Below are 22,080 nucleotides of genomic sequence, written 5' to 3'. Positions count from 1 at the left end.
CTTAATCGAATTCGCTTCAAAATTTAATGGCTTCTCTCTTGGCCCATTGCCCACCATTCCACTAAGTTTCGAAGGAATCCGATTGGTTTATTTTTTTTTAATCAAACAAACATACAAACTAACCATTAAACAAACAGACAGAGCTGAAAACATTAACGCTTTGCCGGAGGTAACAAGCAATACATGCACACAACATCATCCTACATTAGAGCAGATTCTAATCCCTTTACAAAATGAGGCCTCGAGATTAGGTAAGGATCCAGGTGTCACTTTAACAGCCTTATTATTTCAGTTTATAATGTGAAACAATGAACCTGGGGCCCCTTAACTAAAGAGCCCAGCCACGTCCCTGAGTCATAAGCAGCTCCTCGGGGAGCTGACCCTTGCCTTGACCTCCATTGAGGAAACCATATATCTCTGGATTCGGTTTGTTAATGCGTCATTATTATTTCCCATTTATAAATGTCATTAGGAGAAAATGTCGAGGGGAGGCTATATTTATCTGTATGAGCTATAGAATCTGGCATGTAAGCAAAATGTAGGGTGAATAGTGAAGTGTTAGTGGCTGATGGCATTTGATTTCTTTCTTCCCAGACTGACTAACTGCTGTTGTTCTCATTTGGAGCGCTCTACTTTTATTTTAATTAAAACGTGCCTGCAGGTAACAGATTCCGTATTTTTGTGATGTGGAGCTGCGCTGAGCGTCAAGCATCTGGCACAGCACCAGCGGTCAGCATGACGTCTCCTGATGAGACCCTTTAGATCGCTCCTCATCAGAGCGTCACAGTTGGAGTTCAGCCTGATGTTTTACTCTAATCAGACATCAAGTGTCAGATTCAGAAGGCTTCACTCAGGCTCGCGTGCGGCCCTCGCTTCAGGTTTACGCCAAACAACGCGAGCGGCTGAAGAGACAACATTTGGCGCCGCTCGTGTGCGTCTCCGCGATCTTTGCGAGTTCTTGACCTTGCGTTGCCATTGTTATGAGAGTCAGTCGAATATTTCACTTATCATTAGCGGCATGATTAGCTGCCAATGGGCTGTGCCTGGCATGGTTTAATCCTCCGGGTCTCCAGAGTGCGATAACATATGAGATGACAACAGTTTCACACCCAGTTTCACACCTCCTGTGGTTCCATACGTCGCAGCAGCCTAATCACTCATGTGAGATTAATGAGAGACGTTGGGGTGTGGTGGGACATTCACTAATCACACCCACACACATTTTATTGTAGTCTGGGAATAGACGGCTTGTGTGTGTGTGTGTGAGAGTGTGTGAGATTCGTTTAAACTACAGTTTTACAAGGTACTTGGTTCACAGTGGGAGACGTGGAGCTACAACAAAGGTGTTCTCAGGAGAAAAGAAGAAATGGTACTTTGTGGAAACCGTGATATCTACAGAATACTCCAAAATCAAAATGCCACTAATCAGGATGTTGTCATGCAGCTTATTTTTGCTGTGCTTTGAGAAGCTTCTACAGCTGCATTTAAAACCCGTCTGAATTATCACAGAATAGACTATTGGATATGTTAACTTTTCTTTGTATGTAATGCCAGTCTCTCCTGTAAGTATTTACATTTTAAATGGATTCATAATTTTCACAATGTCTGCTACATTGCAAATTATGTCAAACATAGAAAAGGGCATTTATCAATGTCATGTACCATCAATAGAAACAATAGCTACTAATACTCCTTTTATACCAAACTCAGCTGGTGCACGCAGGTTTTTTAAAAGTAGGTAAACTCACAAAAGAAAAGCAGTTGACTCCTTTCATGTTGCCGGTCGGGGAGTTTGCCTGAACAATATAAAGAAAAATATCAATGTTGTATGATGTTCACAAAATGTCAAAAACAATGAATTCACAAATTCATGGCTATTTACACACCAATGCCAGAAAGTCAAATAAACAAGTTCACAGGGGTGAACGCTGCCGATATGAGCCGTAGCCGACGAAAAACATAATTTCACCTGTGAGTGAATGCCAATTGTAACATTCCCATTGCAGACAAAAGCCAGATGTTAGTGGTGTTTTTTTGACCAGTGAAAAGGGGCTTAACCAAACAGTTTCCACCACTATCAGTGAAAAAACACAGGCTGCCTCACCGTGATGTTCAAAAATACAAATCCACTCCTATCCCCCTCCCCTTGATTGTCCTCCAAAAATATATTTCTCTCTCCAGCAAATTGAATCAAACAAAGCACTCGCTCTTTTTTTCAAACCCTTCTGCATAATTTTCACACAGTCCCTTAGTCGGCTCAAAGTGACAACAATAAAGGGAATAAAGAGTAAAGCTTGATTTAAGTGACTCCAAAATATGTCACACTGCTTTCTCATTGTCATTAAGTGAAACTACTCCCAACAGTGTGTGCGTTTGGCGTGTCACATCACGACAACATCGATAAAGCAGTTTGACAGTGGGAAGGCAAACAAAAAGACGCTTGTTTCGGTGCTTCCCTTCAGCTTCATTACTGCCGTCTTGCCGGCTGCAGGTTGTGTTGTTGTGCTCAGCGGTTTTGATCATGGCAACTTTCATCTCAGCCACGCTGGATCTTTGTCTCGTTTGATAGTCCCGTTGCCAGTCCACGGTGCAGTCTCTTAAGACATGAATGCAGTCAGAACAACAAACAGTTACTCACAGTCAAGTTTCATAAAGAGGCTGCCTTCATATCTTAATTATATCCATGACCCACGTGCAATTAAAGAGCAGTCCTTTTGGCTGTTGGTTTAGTTCAAAGTGAGCACAAAGAGAGGGAAAAAGCTAATTGTCTCATTAATTACTCTCTGCATGAAATAATGTCCAAACCAAGGTATCCACTGTTCTTTTGTAACTCACAAAAGAAGGCCGGGAAGGGGGTGGCAGCGAGATAAAGCATGCTTCAACCTCTTTTCACAAACAGGCATCATGTTGGAAGAGAGGGAGACAAAGGGAAAAAAAGGAGGACAGGGGAGATCAGGGGTGGGAGGGAGAGGAAAAAAAAGAAATGAAGATGGAGGTTCTTTATATAAAAGGCTGGAGAGATTAAAAATGATAAACGCAGAACAAATCAAATCGGAAGAAAAGACTAAAAGGCTGTGAGGTAACATGGTGTTTCTGCAGCCTGCTCAGTTCTCTCTCTCTCTCTCTCTCCCACTGAATGTGGTAAATAGCCTGTTTTTACACACTGTTCAGACACTGAGACGCAGCACAACAACAAACCAAATCAGCAGCGAATAAAAGACTCGTCAGGGACGCCACAGAGGAACATCAGAGGAGGTGTTTTGGAGAGCCACATCCACCAATTAACTGTTCTGAGAGGGGTCCAGCAGTCTCACGCTGGTTTCCAGTCCGGCACTATGGGCTAGGTGGAATCAGATGAATAAAAGAGAATATGTAGCCGATCTTGTTTTCGTGCTATTGTTTACTGTCACCACAGGGAAGTAGTGACACTTTATTAGCCTGAATACGTCTGTCAGAGCGGCAGAAACAGCCTGAGAAGTGCAAACTTCCAAAATAAACCCCATTAATATTTGCATCTTGAGACCTCTGCTGTGCAAATGCAAATGTATTTCTTCATTTATGTCATGTATCTCAAACTTGAAGATACCCCCCCCCCTCCCCAACCCACCACACAGACAGCACCATCACAACACACTGCAGGGCCCAGTTATCCTGCAGCTGAGCTGGTAAAAAGGATAATGTCGGAGCACTTCAGAGGGCGCCGCCCTCTCACTTGCGATGCCCGGCCATGCTGGAGCCACGCCTAACTGAGTGCACAGCTCCGAGGCCTTTACTGACATAAATCTGCGCAGCAAAGCAACTGTGTGGCAACGCTTATTTAGTTTACCAGCTGTAGCTGCTGAACCCGAAGCAACCAGGCCTCTCTCTCCCTCAGAAAGTAAATGAGCTTCAAATGCCCAAACTGATTTTTTTTTTCTTCTTCGTATGTATTTTCTCCCTCCTTCCACCCTGCTTGCACACTTGACTGTTCCATCGTCAGAGGCCCTCCATCTTGTCAGAATGAGGTGAACTAATGGGCCGTGGCTGAACAGCCTGAGCTCAGAGGCTATCAGTTCCCCCTGGAAGGCCAGAGAGGCGATGGAAAGGAAGAGAAGAAAGGAGAGCTTCCTTCTCTTCTTTGGCTGCCATATTTCAGTCCTGCCTCAAATAAATCCCTGCAGAAATCAAAAGGAATAGCTGAGTTTATAGCACTATGCTAATATGGTGCAGTTGTCCCCATTTCTTCTGCGTCTATTTTATGTAAATGTTATTCGTATTTGCACTTGCTAAAAGAAATCTTGGTAATTTCCTCAGTTTCATCACAGACTTTCATCAGGGCGTCCTCTTTAGCTTTATTCCTACTAAAATCCTCTGGTTTTTAGCCACACCAGCAGTGGAGCGATGTCAGTGTGTTGCCGCCCCTTAGGTCAGGCTGAAATATCTCAGCAGCCAGTAAATGGATTGTCTTGAAATCTTGAAAATTCTTATTTTTCATCAAACAACAATAGCATACCTAACCTACTGGTCTCCATACCTCTACCACTGATCCCCAGATTTCCTCTACTACCTCCACAAGACACATTTATGTGTTTTTGTCTGAAATATGGATGGATTGCCATGAAATATGGTGAAAACTTCTATATTACCATTAGAATGAATTTCAAACATGTTAGTGTTCAACTAATTGTTAATTAGCCCCATCAGATCAAAATTTCCAATTGACTAATAATTTGGTTGATGACTAAATGCCTGCAAAACTGATGACTACTTCTGATTAGCCTCAGCTGCACTTTGTGCGTCGTTCTAAATAACAAATGTTAGCATGCTAAACATGCTTAACAAAGATGATGAACATGGTGAATATAGTACCTGCATGTTCATTTTAACAGTGTCAGTGCAGTCTTGTTACTGTATGTTTGCATATTTCCTATATCGCCGTGGTCGTACAGGCTGCCATGACTGTGAGTAACACGATTAACCCTCTGAATCATATGGTCAGAAGTGTTAATAGATGCAAAATTACCCCCAAAGATCCATATGCCAGTCAACCACTTCCTAGTCAGGACTCTAATTAGTCCAACAAAAGCAAATTAACCTTATCTTAGATTCAAGGGCTATCAGCCACTTGTAAGGCCACATGAGACAACCGTATTCCTGATTGCAAGCCTGTGATAATGGCTGATAGATTAAAAAAAACTCAGAAAAACCTTTCACAACAACACAATATATATATATATATACCTGTAGGTGTAGGCAGGATATAGCAGGAGCTGCTCGGCCCTCCTTGCTATAGGAGACACAAGGTAACACAGCAGGGCAGTTTAGAGGAGCTTTGCTAGGCCACGTTGTGACAGTCATGTCCCACTACATAAGCTGTGGGGGCATTTTGTAACAAAGATAACCAGCGCAAGGTGCCAAAGCCAGTCTGTCGAACAAGCGTTCCACCAGCCCCGGGCCATGCCAGCCTTGGCCAGGAAGACACGGAGATGGTCCGGGGACGGGGGCCTCCCTGCTCCTCTGCAGCCACATGCAATCTGGAGAGCACAGACTGCGCTTTCCGTCGGGACCTGAGTGAATGGAGGTGTAATTGGCCGTATCCAGTGATAGATGGCTGTTCAACCTTTGTTACTCATCGGCGACAGGATGCAGGAGGCTTGTCTCACAATATGAGGTTGATTGTGGAGTCTATTAAACACCAGTCTCAGGAGGAAATGTTGCTCAGTGGAATGCAGGAGCTGAGAAGAATCTCGAGAATGATCTGATTTGAGCGCGTGTTCAGTGATTGCCCATTATATCTCTGAGACGTAAACATGATTGAAAATCTGATCAGAGAGTTAGAGCTCAGTATAATTGTTGGAAATTACAACCCTTTGTCTCTGCAACATAAATCACAGATCTAAATTACAGTTTTTATTTCATTGGAAACCAATTACCATGTCAAAGAAATTCCTTATTGTGTTATGTGCATTAATAACATAATTAAGAAGAACTGAAAGCTGTATAAAAAAACTACATTTGTTGTGTTTTGATTGACCTGTACTTCAGCTCAGTAAAGGTTGTAGACAGCTTTTTGACATAGAGATCAAAACAACACCGTTCCCTTGATGAGAAAGATTCAGATCACATCTCATCCCGATGCAGTGACGCTGCTTGACGAGATGCATGTACCTGCATGTTGCCTTGGGGGCCTAGTTCACCTTGCGAAGGTACACACTCAAACTCGCCCCCTGAAAAATCAATGGCTTGCATGATTGATGTGCTTAATGTGAAGGAAGGCAGAGTTGTCATACATCAGCTGCTCTCACGGCATGTCTGTTTTTGTTCAATAATCCGGTTACGTAGGTAAAGACATAAACAGGAACCAACACGTCTCCGGAGATGATTCGTGAAATTCAGGCAGAGACAGAGACAGAGACAAAGGCAGCGGCAGAGTTGACGGAGGGAAATAAAGAAATACAAGCAGAAATGAAATTGACTTCCCTCAAGGAAGTTTTTCTTTGCACTTGAGAGAGGTGGGAATGAAATGAACAAATTAATAAATAAAGGGCGGCTTTTGTCAAGGGCTTTTGACATCGTCTAACGGATGAGAGTAGCTGGAGAAATGAGTGATGCTCTTTAACGCTGACCCAAATCATAAGAGACACTGGGAGTTGTTAAAACACGGAGCAGATTGGGGAGTCTGAGTGACCTAGATAGCATTGGTTTTGAAAAGCAGCCATACATCACATTAAATCGCTCTTCTGTCTAATACAATGAGGCATATCTCCCTCGCTGGTAATGAAAATTACATTCTGATAAGGTTCATTGTGACATGGAAAATACCTCTACCATCACTGACACTCCAGGGCTCTGTCGGAGACGCACTTATGGGGAGATTTCCCCTCTGCCTGGACCTGGGTGACATTATCTGCCTCATAAACTCATATGAAGGGTGACACATGGTCTAGACAGCCATGCACAAGGAGAACAGGAGGTGATGAGGTGACCAGTTGTTCACGGAAATTAAATTTGTCTTTTTTCTTTTTAAGGGGAGGCAGATATACTGTAGCCGTAGAAAGACTATTTTATAGATCCTTTTGTTTTACGCGTATATATATATATGAATTGAAGCTCAGCATGATGATGCTAAAAAATCCACCTCAACAACTGCAATGTATTCTCTCACTTCAAGTAATAAATATATACTCATCTAGCTCAGTAGCTTTACTTCCTCCCACTTTATGGAAAAGAAGCCAAAATATCCTGGGTATAAATGCGGCCATCTTGCGCATTTGGAGCCAGAGTTTGTGCACTAGCGATCAAGGGATAGAGCCGTGGGAGTGAAGTCCCACCCATACACACACTTGGCCAATCAGGAGTCAATCTCAGCTGACATTCATGGCGTTTCTACTCATTTGTATAACAGCAAATAATTAGACAAAACCCAACGTAAAAAAATTAGCACTTGAACATCGGTTTGATAAGAATTAGCTAAAACGTTCAGTCAATGTCCCATCAGTTAACATAGAGGAGACCGGGTTTATGACCTATACTGCAGCCAGCCACCAGGTGGAGATCAAGATGCTTTGGCTTCACCTTTGGGGAACTGTCGGTTTTCATCTTTATATCCAGTCTATGCCACAGCTCTTCATACAGGCTGCACACACACACACATGCATGCTACACACACACACTGCTGTGTGTTTGATGTCAGCAAGCTACAGGTAATTTTCTTCTTTAGCAAATAAACAAGCAGTGCAAAAATAGTACAAGAGTCTAATTTGTATAAATGATGCTGAAAATTAGCTTTGTGTTCGCTCACAACATCAAAGAATGATGGCTCAACCTTATTTGTTTTATCATTATTATCCTACTATAATCATTATTATTGTAATTTGGGTGGACTAATGCACCTTAAAAGCCTCATATTGAAATGTTTCAAGATTTAGTTTGGAAACAAATCAATGGATTAATGTAGAACACCCATATAACGGTACTTTATTAAAACGAGGGCACTTGAAATTCTTTTTTAAATGACACTTAGACACTCTCATTACAGACACTCACAATGTCACACAATGTCACACAGGATAATGTGTGCCCGAGCTCGATGTGCGGCGGCTCTTTTCAGGCCAGGGTCGGTTAAAGGCCTCTCTCTCCAACAATGGCCCGTCACCATGCCAACAGAAGCAGTGCCAGCCACTGTGCCAGCTTGGCATGGCCCCCTGTGTTAGCAGTAGCTGATTCAAGGGCATTAAAGCACAATGTGTGGGGGTCCTAGTTTATAGAGGGCTGTGCCAGGATTCCCACCACAGTTTGCTTTGAAACAGTCTGTCATTCATCGCTCCCTGCCACTTCCCCTCCTCTCGTGCTGTTGATCTGAGCTGGGAGCATTAACAATCCATCTTCTGAAAAATTTGCCTCGCACGCACAGAAGCGGCAGTCATGCTCTAATGTGCGATATTTACTCACATACAAGCGGCACGTAAAACAACAGCGTCAAATATTCCGCCACAGGTCTCCTTCAAGGGTGGGCGCCGAACAGTTTCTGCACTCTCATTAAGGATTGATGATCCAGAAGAGACAATAACGTCTTTGTTGATTTGTTAGATTGCTGCCTGCCAATTTGAATGTTAGATTAATGTTGTAATGAGTGATAGAGGCGGATGTGTTTGTCATTTAAAATGTTACCACCTCCACATTAACCGTTTCTCCCTGTCTCCTCATCCTGCAGCGCTCGGAGCAAGTGACTGTGATGGGCTGTCGGACTACATCTGAAGTGCTCGACCAAAGAATAATATCCACTCCTGACCTACTCTGAAGAACAATATTTGATTCAATCAATGGTGCAGTCTCTCCGGGGGGGGAATTACACCTGAGCCATAGGTGGGACCTCAGAAAAGATCAACAGTGGAACATGTGGTACTTGACCTTCAGGGAGAGAACTCAGATACACTCCAGAAGATGTCAAATCTGATCTGAAGCCGCTCTCGAGAGGGTCGCCCAGCTCGTAATTCAGCTCTCTCTGCACGTGTGTTGTTAAGCAATACTCAGACACCATGGGCCATCAGTGAAGGAGCACAGTAATCAATGCTGGATCTTCATTTATTGAGGAGTACCAGACATCTCACCATGGATGTGAAGGAGGTTTTCTCCACCAAAGAGCGACTGTGAGAGAGACGGACCTGGGGGGAATTGGACACTGGGAGTAAGGAGGATCAGCTAGTGTGCTGCTAGCCCATGGTGCATCTGCTGTGAGCAGGACAAGGGACTCAGCGGTGGAGGATGTCAGCAGAGGCCGAGCTCCAGCCGGGTGTCAAAACCAGCCAGCGAAGGGAGTCCAGGAGGATTAAAAGTACGTGAGATTCTAACAAATATTTCTGCGAATGTAGATATACGTATGTTTAATATCAGGTTCCTTACAGGGACGGATCCAGGGGTGGGCACTGGCAATAAATATGATGTTAAGAATTTTTTTCAAAGCTTTTCGAAGAGCACAAGGAACAATTTTCAAAATATATTCAATGATGTGTGTTTTTGCTCAAAGCTATTGAGATAATAATAAACAAGGTATGACTTAAATGTGCACCTTACTGTATCAGGAAAATTTCATGGATATTAGACATTTAATTGGCCCCTCTGTGTAAATTGTGGCCCCTTTATGGCCCCTGAAAAATCTGAGATTTGCCACTGGCTCATATTTTACTGTATGTATTTTGTTGTGGATTGAGAAGAGCATGATAGATACATAGCCCATAGTGCTCAGAGGTACTCTCAAAGACAACAAGAAACACGAAGAACAGGGAGACAAAATGGAGAAATGGCAGCTTTCCTGTGTTTGGCAGGCAGTGAACATAACTTTAAGCCAAGTTTGGATAAATAATGCTGAACTACATGGAGAAAAGCTTCAGTCAGACAAGCTCGCCGAGAGGCTCCCTGTCTCATCCCAGGGATCCAGACGTAGTAACAGCTATTCCGTGTAGCCCCGGGGTTTGGTGCTGCCATGATTTAGGTGTCATGGACAGGGTAATTCACACCCTGTTGCTTTGATGAACAGCATAAGTGATGTAATAGGACAAGTCATTCTCCGAACGTTCACCAGGAGACTGAAATGGGAGTGAATTGGCTGAGAGGAGGAAAGAGATGGAGAGAGAGAGAGGCAGAAAGAGTGAAAATCACAAGGAGGGGATAGAAAGTGTGTAAGAGGAGGAGGACATTTCTTCTTTTCCTTTCCTCTCCTTTTCCCTTTTCTCCTCTCATTTCTCCATCCATGAATAAAGCCACTCCAGCCAGTCCAGTAAATCTAGCTTCTGTGGGCTGGCTGTAACGAGGCCACAGGGCCAGGTCCTCTGTGGCTGTTTCACTGGCTCTGTCAGCTTGCTCAGATAAATGGCCGGGCTGGAGGAGGGCCCATCGATTTGAGTTAAGTGGAGGGGGGAGAGCGTAGCGAGGGGGCTATTACACACGTGGCTATGCGGCTCATCAGAGGGGGGTATCAGCGCAGGCTATCAGCCCCTGACTTTACCATGTTAATCACATGTGCTGCAGGGGCCGTTGTCACAATCGGCAAAGATGCTATTTAGGTCCATATAAATGGAAATGGGGCAACATAAATGCATGCAGAGTGTCAAGAAGCACAGACAGGGGTGGATATGAGCCGGCTGGGGACAGGTGAAGGACACCATCAAGGATCAGGTCGACGATTTATATTGAGATTAAGTTCTGTTTATATTCATGTGAATTGAAGGGAACAGCAGATATTAATGACATTTAAAGGATAAGGTGGCTCTTATTTTATATTTTTCATCGCGTCAACAAATCCTCATCTTAACTATATGTAAATCTGCCTCTTATTCCTTAAGTGACTTCTCTTCTCTATATAAGTAACACTCACAACACATTGCCAGCATTCACAGCCGCTGCTTCGTCCAATGTTTCTCGGACCACAACGTTCTTCTCTGGTATTTGACGGAGCGGTTTTGTGTTCTCGTCTGTTTGGATATATTTTGAAAAACAAAGGTTGTTTGGATGGAGATACATTTTTTAACAGAGGGGGAAAATAGTGTAGACAAGGCATAAATTAGACATCTTTGGGATAATCTGAAGAGTTTGGCTCCGGCTAGCTCCATCTCCATTGAAAATAAATCACAATACTGTAATGTGCTGCTCATTATAACCCAGTTGGGGTTTCTGAGGCAAAACTTGCTATTAGGATGAATTTTTTTCCGTTTTTTTGTTATTTTTGGAGAGATTTGATGACTAAATGAAAAACATAATCTATCATTAGTGTCATCCATTAATGAATTCTCTTTTGTATTTATATATTTTCAGACAATAATATAAGATTTATTGTAACAAAAAACAAACATATAACCCAATATTACAGTAAAAGGACATACTGGTCACATCATCCTATGCTTGGTTTTAAAGATGCCATATTGATATGGATGTCACATTTGATAACATCAAATGTTACTGCAGCAAACTCCGACTCCCATTCTGAAGCCAGAGCTTCCCTCTACCAATCGAAAGAAATGCTTTACATGCGTGACTTTACTCCATCTCCATAGCAACTGTTGCTCTCCCACTATAATCTGAGCACAAAAAAAAATATTCTTTTCAAAACGAGAGAGACAAGGAATGAGGACATCGAGACATTGAAAGAGGGGCCAGAAGGACAGAGACACGGCAAACAGAGAAAAAGAGACAGAGCGAGGCAAACAGCAGCCTGAATCACCAGTGTCCACTGAATGAATGGCATTGAAAAAATTGTAAGAGGCAGTACAAATACGAACCATTTCACCCTGTGCAAACCCACATTTCACCAAATCAGTTGCTTATCCAGCTGTTACATCATACTGCTTCACCATCAGGGTGATGAGTGGAGCCCCCTACCCAAACAACTCTCCCACAGCACGCATCAATACCTGCATGGAACTCTGCAGTGAGTCAATGGTCTTTCCACATTGATGATGTGCACAATACCCCTCATTAACTGTGCAACTGCTTTAACGATCCGTCATTTGACCAAACCCTCGATCTCCTGTTTGGTGCCAAAGTTGGGTAGAGGCATTTTGATCCGTGTGGTCTCGGACAAGGGAACGCATGCTCGTAAATGTGTATCTGCGAGTTTGCTGAGGCTTATGAAGAGTATTTTGTGCGCACGAGGGAGACAGATGGCGGGGACAGATTTGCCTTCCTCAGACGCCCATTCTCTTTACAACTGCTTAAAGTCGTCAGTCTCCCGCACTGACAGAACATACCTTCAGTTTTCATTTCTGCGACGTCAAATGTTCTGTTCAGAGACACATCAAACTAAACAAAGCTAACAAAACAAAACAAACACTACACACTGCACGTAGGTGAAAGTAGAAGCTCGGTAAGCATCACAATTTATTCACATTATGGTTAAATGGATGGCGTGTGTGTGTGTGACAAACACTGACAAACAGAGACAAGAAGACACAGATACACACTCAGAAAGGTTCAAAGGTTAAGCTGCCTCGATGCCGGCTCCCCAACAAAAAGTTTCCTGTTGCCAAGTCCTTATATCTGGAGGGGCACTTCTGACTCTCCATCTGTGGCCATCTGTCCCCTCACTGTCCCCATTCTAGTGTGGCAAGCGGGAGGACGCAACACTGTGATCAGTGACAAGCCCTGAAACAGTATGGAGCAGCGCTAACAGTAATTGTTCTCTCCATGGTCCTGGTGCAAGGCCCTGCGTCAGGTGGGGGATCGCAGCGTTTGATTTGAAGCCCTCTTACATCCTGCGTGTTGATTCCCAGCTCTTTTTTGAAGACTCTGCTATTGCTTTTCTTATTTTATAGTGTTTATTTGAAGGGAAATGGGAGGAGAATTGGGAGGAGAGACGTGACAAGCATTCTAAAGCCCCTTTTCCACTGGTCAAAAAACCCACTTCATCTTGGCTTATGTCTGTAATGGGAGCGGGTACAATCAACATTCACTCCCAGGTCAAATGACTCTGAGGTAGACACAGATTTTAATCGGCCGCGATGGAAACAAGACACCTAGGTCACCGCGCTAATTTAGCAAGACAGCGACGAGACAGACCACCTAATTTGGTCGTTCATGACATTAAATATGAGAGAAAGGCAAAACCCTCTACAGGCAATGGGAAAAACCTGCGTATACGTGCTAATTTTGGTGTAAAAGAGGTATAACACAGGGCGTACATGCACCCGAGATTACCAGGTCTCCCAAATGGCGTGTTGTGCAATATGTAGGATACCTTTAGATAGAGATACAAATAGTAGAAAATACTTTAGGCAACTCTCTGTCAGACAAATTAAGAGCATCGGGCTCATGGGCCAGAAATATTGTGAGGGCCACTCAACCTTGGGTAATTGTAAATCCAGAAAAGCAAAGGAATATGTGTCATCCCCCTCTTCACACACACACACACACACACACACCTTCTCCCTCTCTCCTCTCCTTCCGTACAGTGTGTAACAACATGAAACAGCATGCCCTGCAGCTCTTTAGTTTCATACAGCACACGCGCTTGTCTTGATCTGAACCCAGAGCACGTAGTGTACGAGTTATGCCGCTGTGTTAAGACTCTCATTCGGTATGCAAGGCCTACTTTTTTTTTTTTTTTTTAGTATCTGTGCATAAACCTCTAAATCTCTCCTGAAGTGTTATTAGGGGAAATGGTACGCTGTATGTAAAGAAACAAATGGCACAGAACATCTGGTTAAAGCTCATCTGAGAGTGCTGCACTGAATTGGACCGATCATGTTTAAAATGCAACTGGAGCAGCATGCATTTTACATTACATTACAGAGTGTATGAGTCAGTAAAATCAGGATGGAATGCATAATACTGTATGAATAGACTGGAGTCGCTGCATGAGGGATGGTTTTAAGAAGGTAGAGCAATAATTATTGCAGGAGTCCATCTCCTTTCACATCCGTCACGCAGGGTTTAGGCATCAGCACGACTGCAATCAAGTACAGTACATACTGTATGTCAAAGTAACGTCCACAGTTGGTCTCCAGTCTGTCATCAAAGTCTGAATGTCCATTTCTCCACATGGGAGCTGTTTGCATGCCAAGCTGCGGCTGCTTAATGTTCAGAGGTACATCGTGGCCGTATGTAAGACTCATTTTCCTCTGGCAGGAAAGCAAGTCTGAATCAGACCCAGATTTGACATTCACTTGCTCAGAGACTTTAATGACTTTAGCATCGTCAAGCCCTCCCCCCCTTTTAGAGGATTCTGCCCTCATGAATTAGTAAGAGGGTGTGCATAGCCAAGACAAGCGCTTGCATTAGGGCCAAGACCCTTTTTTTCTCGATTTGCACAAGCCATTTAATTTGCTTGTTTTCCCCCTGAATTTCCAATTTGCTTTTTGATATATTTTTTTTCTTGGAAATTGCAGGGGTGAAAAGAGGGGGTAGATTTGACATGGATGGCAATTCCATGTGTTTCTGGGTGGAATAAGTTCATTTTTGGTTTGATATGGTCTTTGATGGCAGCCTGACAGTCCCTGTTAGGGATATTAAGCCTCATCCTCTTCTCATGCACAGCTTAAGCCAGCCACTTAAATGTGCCATTAACTGATGCACTGTACGGGCTCGTGACCTAGAATTGAGCGACCGAAGGGGCTGAAAAACTGTGAAATTCTCCAAGGTGCTGGTGACCTTGATTTGGAATCCTGCTATCTCTTTGTGTGAATGCAGCAGGAGTGTTGAAGCTGAGAAACCCTGCGCAGATTACGAGGGGATGGTTTATACATCGTTGCACGCACGAGACGGCAATCAAGAGTCTCACCCACATAATCAAAACAGGAGGACAGCGAGCATGCACAAAGACAATATGACAAAGGTGTCCCTGTCCAGGTGGGTGTCAGGGCAGCTACAGAATAATCAGCAGTTGGGATGGGAACAAAAAAGGGAATGGATGACAAAACACGTCATCTTCCTGCCGCCACCCAACATCCATCACCCAGGAAGGGCCTTGTGGATTGTGGGTGAGCGCTGGACCGAGATGATTCCTCTCAAAAGCAGCCATTCAAGCTGGTTTGTCCCCACCAATAGCACCCATGGGGACTTTGGGCATGGGTGCAACGTAGGAATAAGCGTCCCCCCCACTCAACCACCCCATAACCTTTCACCCTAGAGCTTTGTGTGTGAATAGCTCACAATGCTGTGCAATAGGTGACGTGGAAGTGGTCTCATTGTTCCTCTTGTTTTCTCCTTTGGTCCACTGGCTTTAACCAACTTCCTTTTCAATTTTCTTTCAATCTTTTCTTGCCGCTGATAATTTATTATTCAATCCAAATGTTCTATTCCATAAATATTTATACCATCGAGTGCACACACACACACACACACACACACACACACACACACACACACACACACACACACACACACACACACACTAGCCTCTGTACCTTAAACAGGGCACAATACTGAAGTTGTAGGAGCTCGCACATCCTTTTTCTGTAATAACACAAAATTAATTTTCTTCCCCGTTATTTTTGTTCTCTTTCACGCCGCAGGTCAGGACCGCACTGAGGCGGGGCTTATTAAGCGTTTCCGTGGAGATGGCATGCGGTACAAGGCCAAGCTGATCGGGATTGATGAGGTGACAGCGGCGCGCGGGGACAAGCTGTGCCAGGACTCCATGATGAAGCTGAAGGTGCAGACTTCTGTGTGTGTGGGTGTGTGCATGTGGGTGTGTGTGTGTGTGTGTATCTGCGGGGACAGCATTGAGCCTCTTCATTCATCTCAGACAGATTTTGAAAAAGTATGACTGTATTGTGTGTTGAGTCATAGGAGCTGTCCTCTCCTGTATATGACTCACTGGAACTCTGTAAAGAAGTGACCAAACGGAACAAATAACAGTCCAGTTATATTATTCTGCAGCTCTTTGTCATGAAGGAAGCTTTTGTAAGGTTGGTTTTATATCTTGTGCAAAATGGTAGAACCTGTGTACCTTATTTTCCCTCTAATAGGCTGCTATATTTTTAGTCTTGCTCAAAGCTCTCCACATTTATTCATACAGATATTTATTGACCTTGAAGGCAAGCTGTCTTCCTTTTTTGAGTATTATACCAGCTAGGCAGAAGATTCTCACTTTTTAACCTACGACTGCAAGAACATTACTCGCCCCCACCCCCACTTGTTGTATGTCTTCTCGTGTCAGTCACAGTTTTCTATTTTTACAACAAAGTCCATACTTGTAGCACATATGCAAACTGGGATAATGTGACCCAGATAATATAATAGTGAATGTCGAAAGTAAATTAGGTCAAATTCAGTCGCACACTAAGGCTGGAAGGAAAAAAATCAGCACTGGTTCATTTGGAAGAATGGGTTGAAGATTGACTAATTTGTACTATGATGTTCTCTAAATTCACTATTTCTAAAGCCCCGCAACCCCTTGTTTCTGTGAACCTTTCTTTTTTCGCACATGCATTTTACAGTCATAATGGTCCCTCGCGGAAGAAGGTTGCCGGCACTGGTTCCTGGCACAGGTTCAAATCCAGACTGGGCCAGTGGAGTTTGAATGTTCTCCCCATGTTTGTGGGTAATCTGGTTCCCTCCCACAGTCTAAGTACATGCAGGGTCAGGTTAATTGGAGAGTTTGAATTGACCGTAGGAGTGAAGAGGGTAGGTAGGTGTTGGCCCTGCAGTCCAGCGGGGATCTGTCCAGGGGATTGGATTATCTTTCGCGCCTCAAAGAAGAGGCACTATAGATAAAGGACTGCTGGACATAAGCTCCTCATTTCTAGCTGGTGTGACTTGTGTCAGTTACAGTAACACTAGATGCTATCAGGGCTTGCTAAAGAGCTGATTCAGCTAAATTAGCTCCATGATTTGGTTAAAATAGCTGTTTGTATTTAACATTTTAGCTGTTTCCAGCTGACCTGAGTAAAAGGGGTCTTAAATATACACTTCCTGGTTACACATGTTAATGTGTGAAAACTACAGTGATGATCCCCATAGAAACATGACAATGACAAACATGACAATTTCACTGTTAAGACATTACATTTCTTCCATGGATAAGCAAGAGATAAGGTTTTGTTTTTCTTTCTCCAACACTTTGTGTGAGATAAGGCTTTAGAATCAGTAACAACACTGTCTCAGATAACAAGTGGTGGCCAGAGAAGAGACTAAACATCTCTGTACATCCAAGTAACAATAGAACCACAAACATTCACCTCCCTTACTGGAGTAGTGTCCAGGATCAGCCTCTACACAGTGACAAATACAGACTGTATATAGAGATCGACAACATGTGCTGCTCCTCAAAACTTAAGCCAAAGCTTCCTGATCACCACCTGGTAGCTGGCGGCAGTATAGGTTATAAACCTTGCCGCTTCCATGTTAACGTATGGGACATGGACCAAACTAAAAAGTCAAAGCGAATGTCATTCAATATGATTTCTGTCATTTTATTTAGGTCTTATCACACTGATGTATGTTCAAGTGTTTATGTTTCTGGTCAGTTTAGTTTTAAGTCGTTGATTGATGCTGTGGCTGCTTATGGCTTCTAAGCTATACGGTTCAGGGGAGGGTTTTAGCAAATGGTCAGTTATCAACATACAGTATATTAAATTACATCTTAATGAGGAATAACATGCTTCCTCCTCTCAAAAGTGTATTCTGTATCATCCTGACTGTTTCACTGTTACTAAAGTAAAAGGCAAGGAATACTTATCACTTTCTTTGTTCTTAAGAAAAAAAGCAGCACGTCTTTGCAGTTGGTGGCTATAGGATAAATCCTTCTCCAATAGAAGACATATATGTGTTGCTTTTTAAGTTTCTTCTCACAGATTTTTCCGGAGCTTAAATGTGTGGGCGGGCCTACAAAGAGAGCAGTATAGCCAGGAGGCAAAGCCTCTCATCGCCCATATCCATTCACAGGGATATGTTCAATAAAACAACTTTTTGCCTTGATCTGACATGTCGGCAGTGTCCTCGGCGTGACTCCAGTAGTCACCAGCCACCAGCCAGTTACAGTCAATGGAGCAGTCGATACAGGCTTGCTATTATCTGGACAGGGGATAGAAGAGGGGACAGGGTTTCTATTGAGCTGCCTCTCACTGCCTTGAGGACTAATCCACCAAATGGAGAAGCCGATGGCTGATTGACATCATCCATCGACTCCCCCTGCCCGCCTGCCTCTTTCTCACTTACTTCATTTCTTTCCTGTTGCTGGCTCTGCTCTGTATCCTCTTCCCCTCTTTATATACTGCTTCATCACCTCCTTTTCTCATATGAACCTACTTTTTTTTTTTGTGAAGATGCATGTATTTCTTCTTCACCCTGCAGGAACGACTTGTTCTGCGCGTAGTTTTGAATACAGCTCTGCTTTAACAAGAAAGGTCTGAGGTGGAGGTTAGCTGATGTACAGGAGAGGTCAAGCGTGTGTCTGTGTAACTGCGATTGCAGTTTTGTCAGACACATTCAGCACAGCAGGCAGGTCTTTCTTATCTCCTCTGGTTTTCCTTCTTCTCTCTTCTCTCATGTCGCAGGCTTTGTTCTAGGAACGGCACGTCGAACACACAGGTCGCATTAACTGGAACAGGGTGGAGATGTTAATTGTCTTCTTTATTAGACTTGAGAATAAAAGCAAAAAGGGGGCTGCCGAGAACCATGGGAAATACATACTTCAAAGGCCTGATTGTTCAGTCAGCACTATGTGAACAGCGAGCTGGTCGGTCAGCATGAGCGATGCATTCTGTCAGCAAATCTCACCCTATTGTTGTTAGCTCGCACTTGTGCATGTCACGTTGAAGTGCAGTGGAGCTACTTCAAGAAAGGGAAGAAGAAAAAAAGGGAAATAATAACAAGACTCGCTGCACAAGGTGACGTTTGAATTCCTGTGAGAGTGAAGCTTCAAGAAAAGGCACATGAAAGAACATTCTGTCCTATCACACCTTACGTAACTCCTGCCTTCTTACCCCCCCAAACTTTCTCTTGAATCTGCCCGTCAACCACCCACCCACCCCCTCATCTCCCACTGTCACACTTACCTGAGTCGGAAGAGAGATCGGCTCATGGTCTTTAACGCCAAGTTCATATCCTTTCATCTCCTCATGTCATTTCCTTTAATCTCCTGCAGGGAATGGCTTCCTCGGCACGTTCCAAAGGGGAGCACAAGCAGAGAGTCTTCCTGACGGTGTCTTTCGGCGGGATCAAGATTTACTGCGAAAGATCAGGGGTGAGTAGCGTGTCAGCAAGGGAGTCCGCCGCGGCAGAGCTGCACCGTGAGGCCACTGCCAGCTGCCACTCTGTGAACCTATATGGTGTAGGACATCCAGAGGGCATACACTTGCACAGTTCAGTTCACAGCGGCTGCCAAGGCTGCCATCTTGTAAGCCTGGCCTGCACGGTTGATATGTTTGTACAGTGGCAATACCTGCACGCAAGTAACATGATTCATGAGGTTGCGCTCAAGTAGCAAGAGCAAAAATATACACAACTGTCTTTCCACAGGACAGTTTACCCTTTAGTTCATAAATATTTAACATGGCAGCAGTAATTTGCAGGCCTTGCATTTGATATTTGACTCTGAGTAACATACTTTATACACTACAAGATGAGGGGTATGCTGCAGGACCTACTTAAGATCACTCAGACCCTGTCTGCGTGCTAATGATAGCGCAGTGAGCAATGTTTGGCTGTTTCCGTCTCCATCCTGGCTCTCACCCCCGCGGACTCGGAGGCCTGCTGTTCCATTACAGGATGATCGAGGGGCCCGGTTCTTCCCCGTCCTGGGGCGTAGTGTTGGCTAGATAGGCCCACTCTGCTCATCAGCGCTAACCGATAATTAGCACTCAGTTCCACCCCTTAATGATCATTGCCGCTAATGCTAATTACACCAAGGCTCCACCTCAACTGTCGTTAGGGCTAAACCGATAATTATGCAACAGCGTTGGTCTCGTGGTTGCCGACCCCCACCCCAGTGCCAACCATTTATTCCCAGAAAAAACCACCCATCTTTGATGATATCTCTTTTCAATATGACTGGTGGCGATAGTGGCGCGTCTTTCGCCTGTAATGAAAAAGAACATTAGGCCTTGGCCGCCACCACCAACCAGCTCACCAGCTTTTGACAAGCTCATTTGTTGTTTCGGAAATCATGCCCCGTAATGCTCTTCATTTTATTTACTGATTACTGGCAGCAAATAACACTCCACACTTAATATCCCTCTTGAGTGATTATGGGGGAAACGGGGATCACTCCAGCGCAGGCAGAGTCAGCAAGCGTTTAGATGGAAATACTTTATGTAAAGCTGACATGATTCTCTGCTGGATCGAGTCCACTAGTCATATTAGTTTTGTACATTAATCTGGGGCGTTACCAACGTCTGAGTATCGGCTAATATTCAAATAAAAGCTCCTCCCCAGTGCCCTAAGCTTATCTCCGCGTACAGAGAAGCAGCAGGTAGATGTGCTTGAGTGACAGCCTAATTAATCTGCGTGCGGTTATATTTCCTAAGCTTTTTGGCTCCTTCTTTTTCCACCTGGTATTTCATAGCTTGCTTATTAATATGGTGTTTCTCGATGATAACAGCATCTGAAATCCTGCTGGACTTAAGAATAAAAGACCCGATCAAACAAAAACCTCATGTTATTTGATTCTTATTTTAAATGAGAGAACTAGTTTTATCGTTAGAATTTTATCTATACCATGTTGCGTAAGAGAAATTAAAACATCCTTGAATCTTTCCTCTTTCTGTCACAGACATTTAGGCTCACAACGTGTTGGCTGGTCGTGTTTGGCTTAACAATTTGCAAAGATGTTTTAAGTAGGTTTGACCTACTTTTTCTGCCAACACAGTGTACCGGGCTCCTTTTTAAAACATTATATCAAAAGGAAGATTTTCAAATGAAAGAGGACATGTTATAATGCCTCTATAAAAATAAAAAAAGACATTCAGCAGTGCCCACATGGTCTTTCCTATGTGAACACTTTACACTTCTGCTGTCTGTAGGTTCTCCTGCATCAGCACTCAGTCCACGAGATCAGCTACATCGCCAAGGACACCAGGGACCACCGGGCCTTTGGCTATGTCTGCGGGAAGGAGGGCCACCACAGGTTTGTGGCCATCAAGACTTCACAGTCGGTGAGTACTTCTCCATTCTGCTGGGGAGAGATTTGAAGTCTTTTAATTCAGATTTTAAGCCAAGTCTCATTAACTCAACTGCCAGTTTACATGTTGAGATGCAAGTCAATTTAAATCTCTAAATTCTGTGAAGATTTTAACATTGTCCTGTTAAAGCTGTAAGGTAATAGTGTTTTTACCTACAGAGACCAACTCCTTTTATTCCATTTGTCTGGCAATTAAATATTCAAGCTGTGTGGCTATGGGAGACCGCCTGGCACTGTCGGAAAAAACACTTCTTTTGGTTAAATTTTGAGATTTCACTTTTTCTTTTTGCCAAGCCTCACTTTAAATATCGAGGGAGTCAAAAGCAAATTTTCTGAAGAGTGACTCAAATTCTCTTCTCAAGAGTCACGTCCACAGATCTTCAAACTTGAGTGAGGAAGTGGAAAAGTGCGGAATATCAAATCGGTCTTTTAAAGTGTAGGAAGGGAAGAACATTTTCTAAAAATTGCTGTGGTGTGAATTCATGTTATACTGGATATTGCAGGTCAACACCCCCACTCCCTGCTGTGCTGAGCTCGCTGTTTGTTTTTGACTAAATCAAAGCCAGACACCAGACAGCCACGTTCTGCATTCACATGATGTATTCTAAGAGGATTGACTGACCAGAATAACAGAAAATACATAAATGCCATGAAAACACACAAATTAAATACATAATATACACATAAGTTACTTCCCATAACAAAAATATATTTATTAAGTTTAAAGAAAAAAAATTCAAAGATTAAAAGATGCTTGAAACTTCACAACCTTTTGGACAGGAGAAGTTAAAACATGAATAGCAATTCAATTTCTTAATTTTGACATCCTCTTCTTCCTCCTCCTTCCCTGTCCACCTCTCCCATCCAGGCTGAGCCCCTCATCATCGACCTGCGCGACCTCTTCACACTCATCTACGACATTAAGCAGCGGGAGGAGATGGAGAAGAAGGCTCAGAAGGACAAACAGTGTGAGCAGGCGGTGTATCAGG

The 22,080-nt window shown here is 43.6% G+C and overlaps 1 protein-coding gene across 1 annotated transcript in view; it reads left to right on the top strand.

Moving 5' to 3' along the window:
- The window catches only part of LOC117778333, a 53,709-nt gene that overhangs the window by 10,285 nt on the left and 21,344 nt on the right, over nucleotides 1-22,080 (top strand). Inside the window, exons 2-6 of the mRNA XM_034613834.1 lie at nucleotides 8,693-9,313; nucleotides 15,483-15,622; nucleotides 19,058-19,156; nucleotides 20,934-21,065; nucleotides 21,960-22,079. Coding sequence (XP_034469725.1) covers nucleotides 9,244-9,313; nucleotides 15,483-15,622; nucleotides 19,058-19,156; nucleotides 20,934-21,065; nucleotides 21,960-22,079 — 561 coding nt within the window. The 5' untranslated portion in view covers nucleotides 8,693-9,243. The remainder of the gene's footprint in view (nucleotides 1-8,692; nucleotides 9,314-15,482; nucleotides 15,623-19,057; nucleotides 19,157-20,933; nucleotides 21,066-21,959; nucleotide 22,080) is intronic.

This window comes from Hippoglossus hippoglossus, chromosome 17 (assembly GCF_009819705.1).
Source record: "Hippoglossus hippoglossus isolate fHipHip1 chromosome 17, fHipHip1.pri, whole genome shotgun sequence".
NCBI lineage: Eukaryota > Metazoa > Chordata > Actinopteri > Pleuronectiformes > Pleuronectidae > Hippoglossus > Hippoglossus hippoglossus.
The sequence above is the reverse complement of the archived record's forward strand: the minus strand, read 5'-3'. Positions and strand labels throughout refer to the sequence as shown.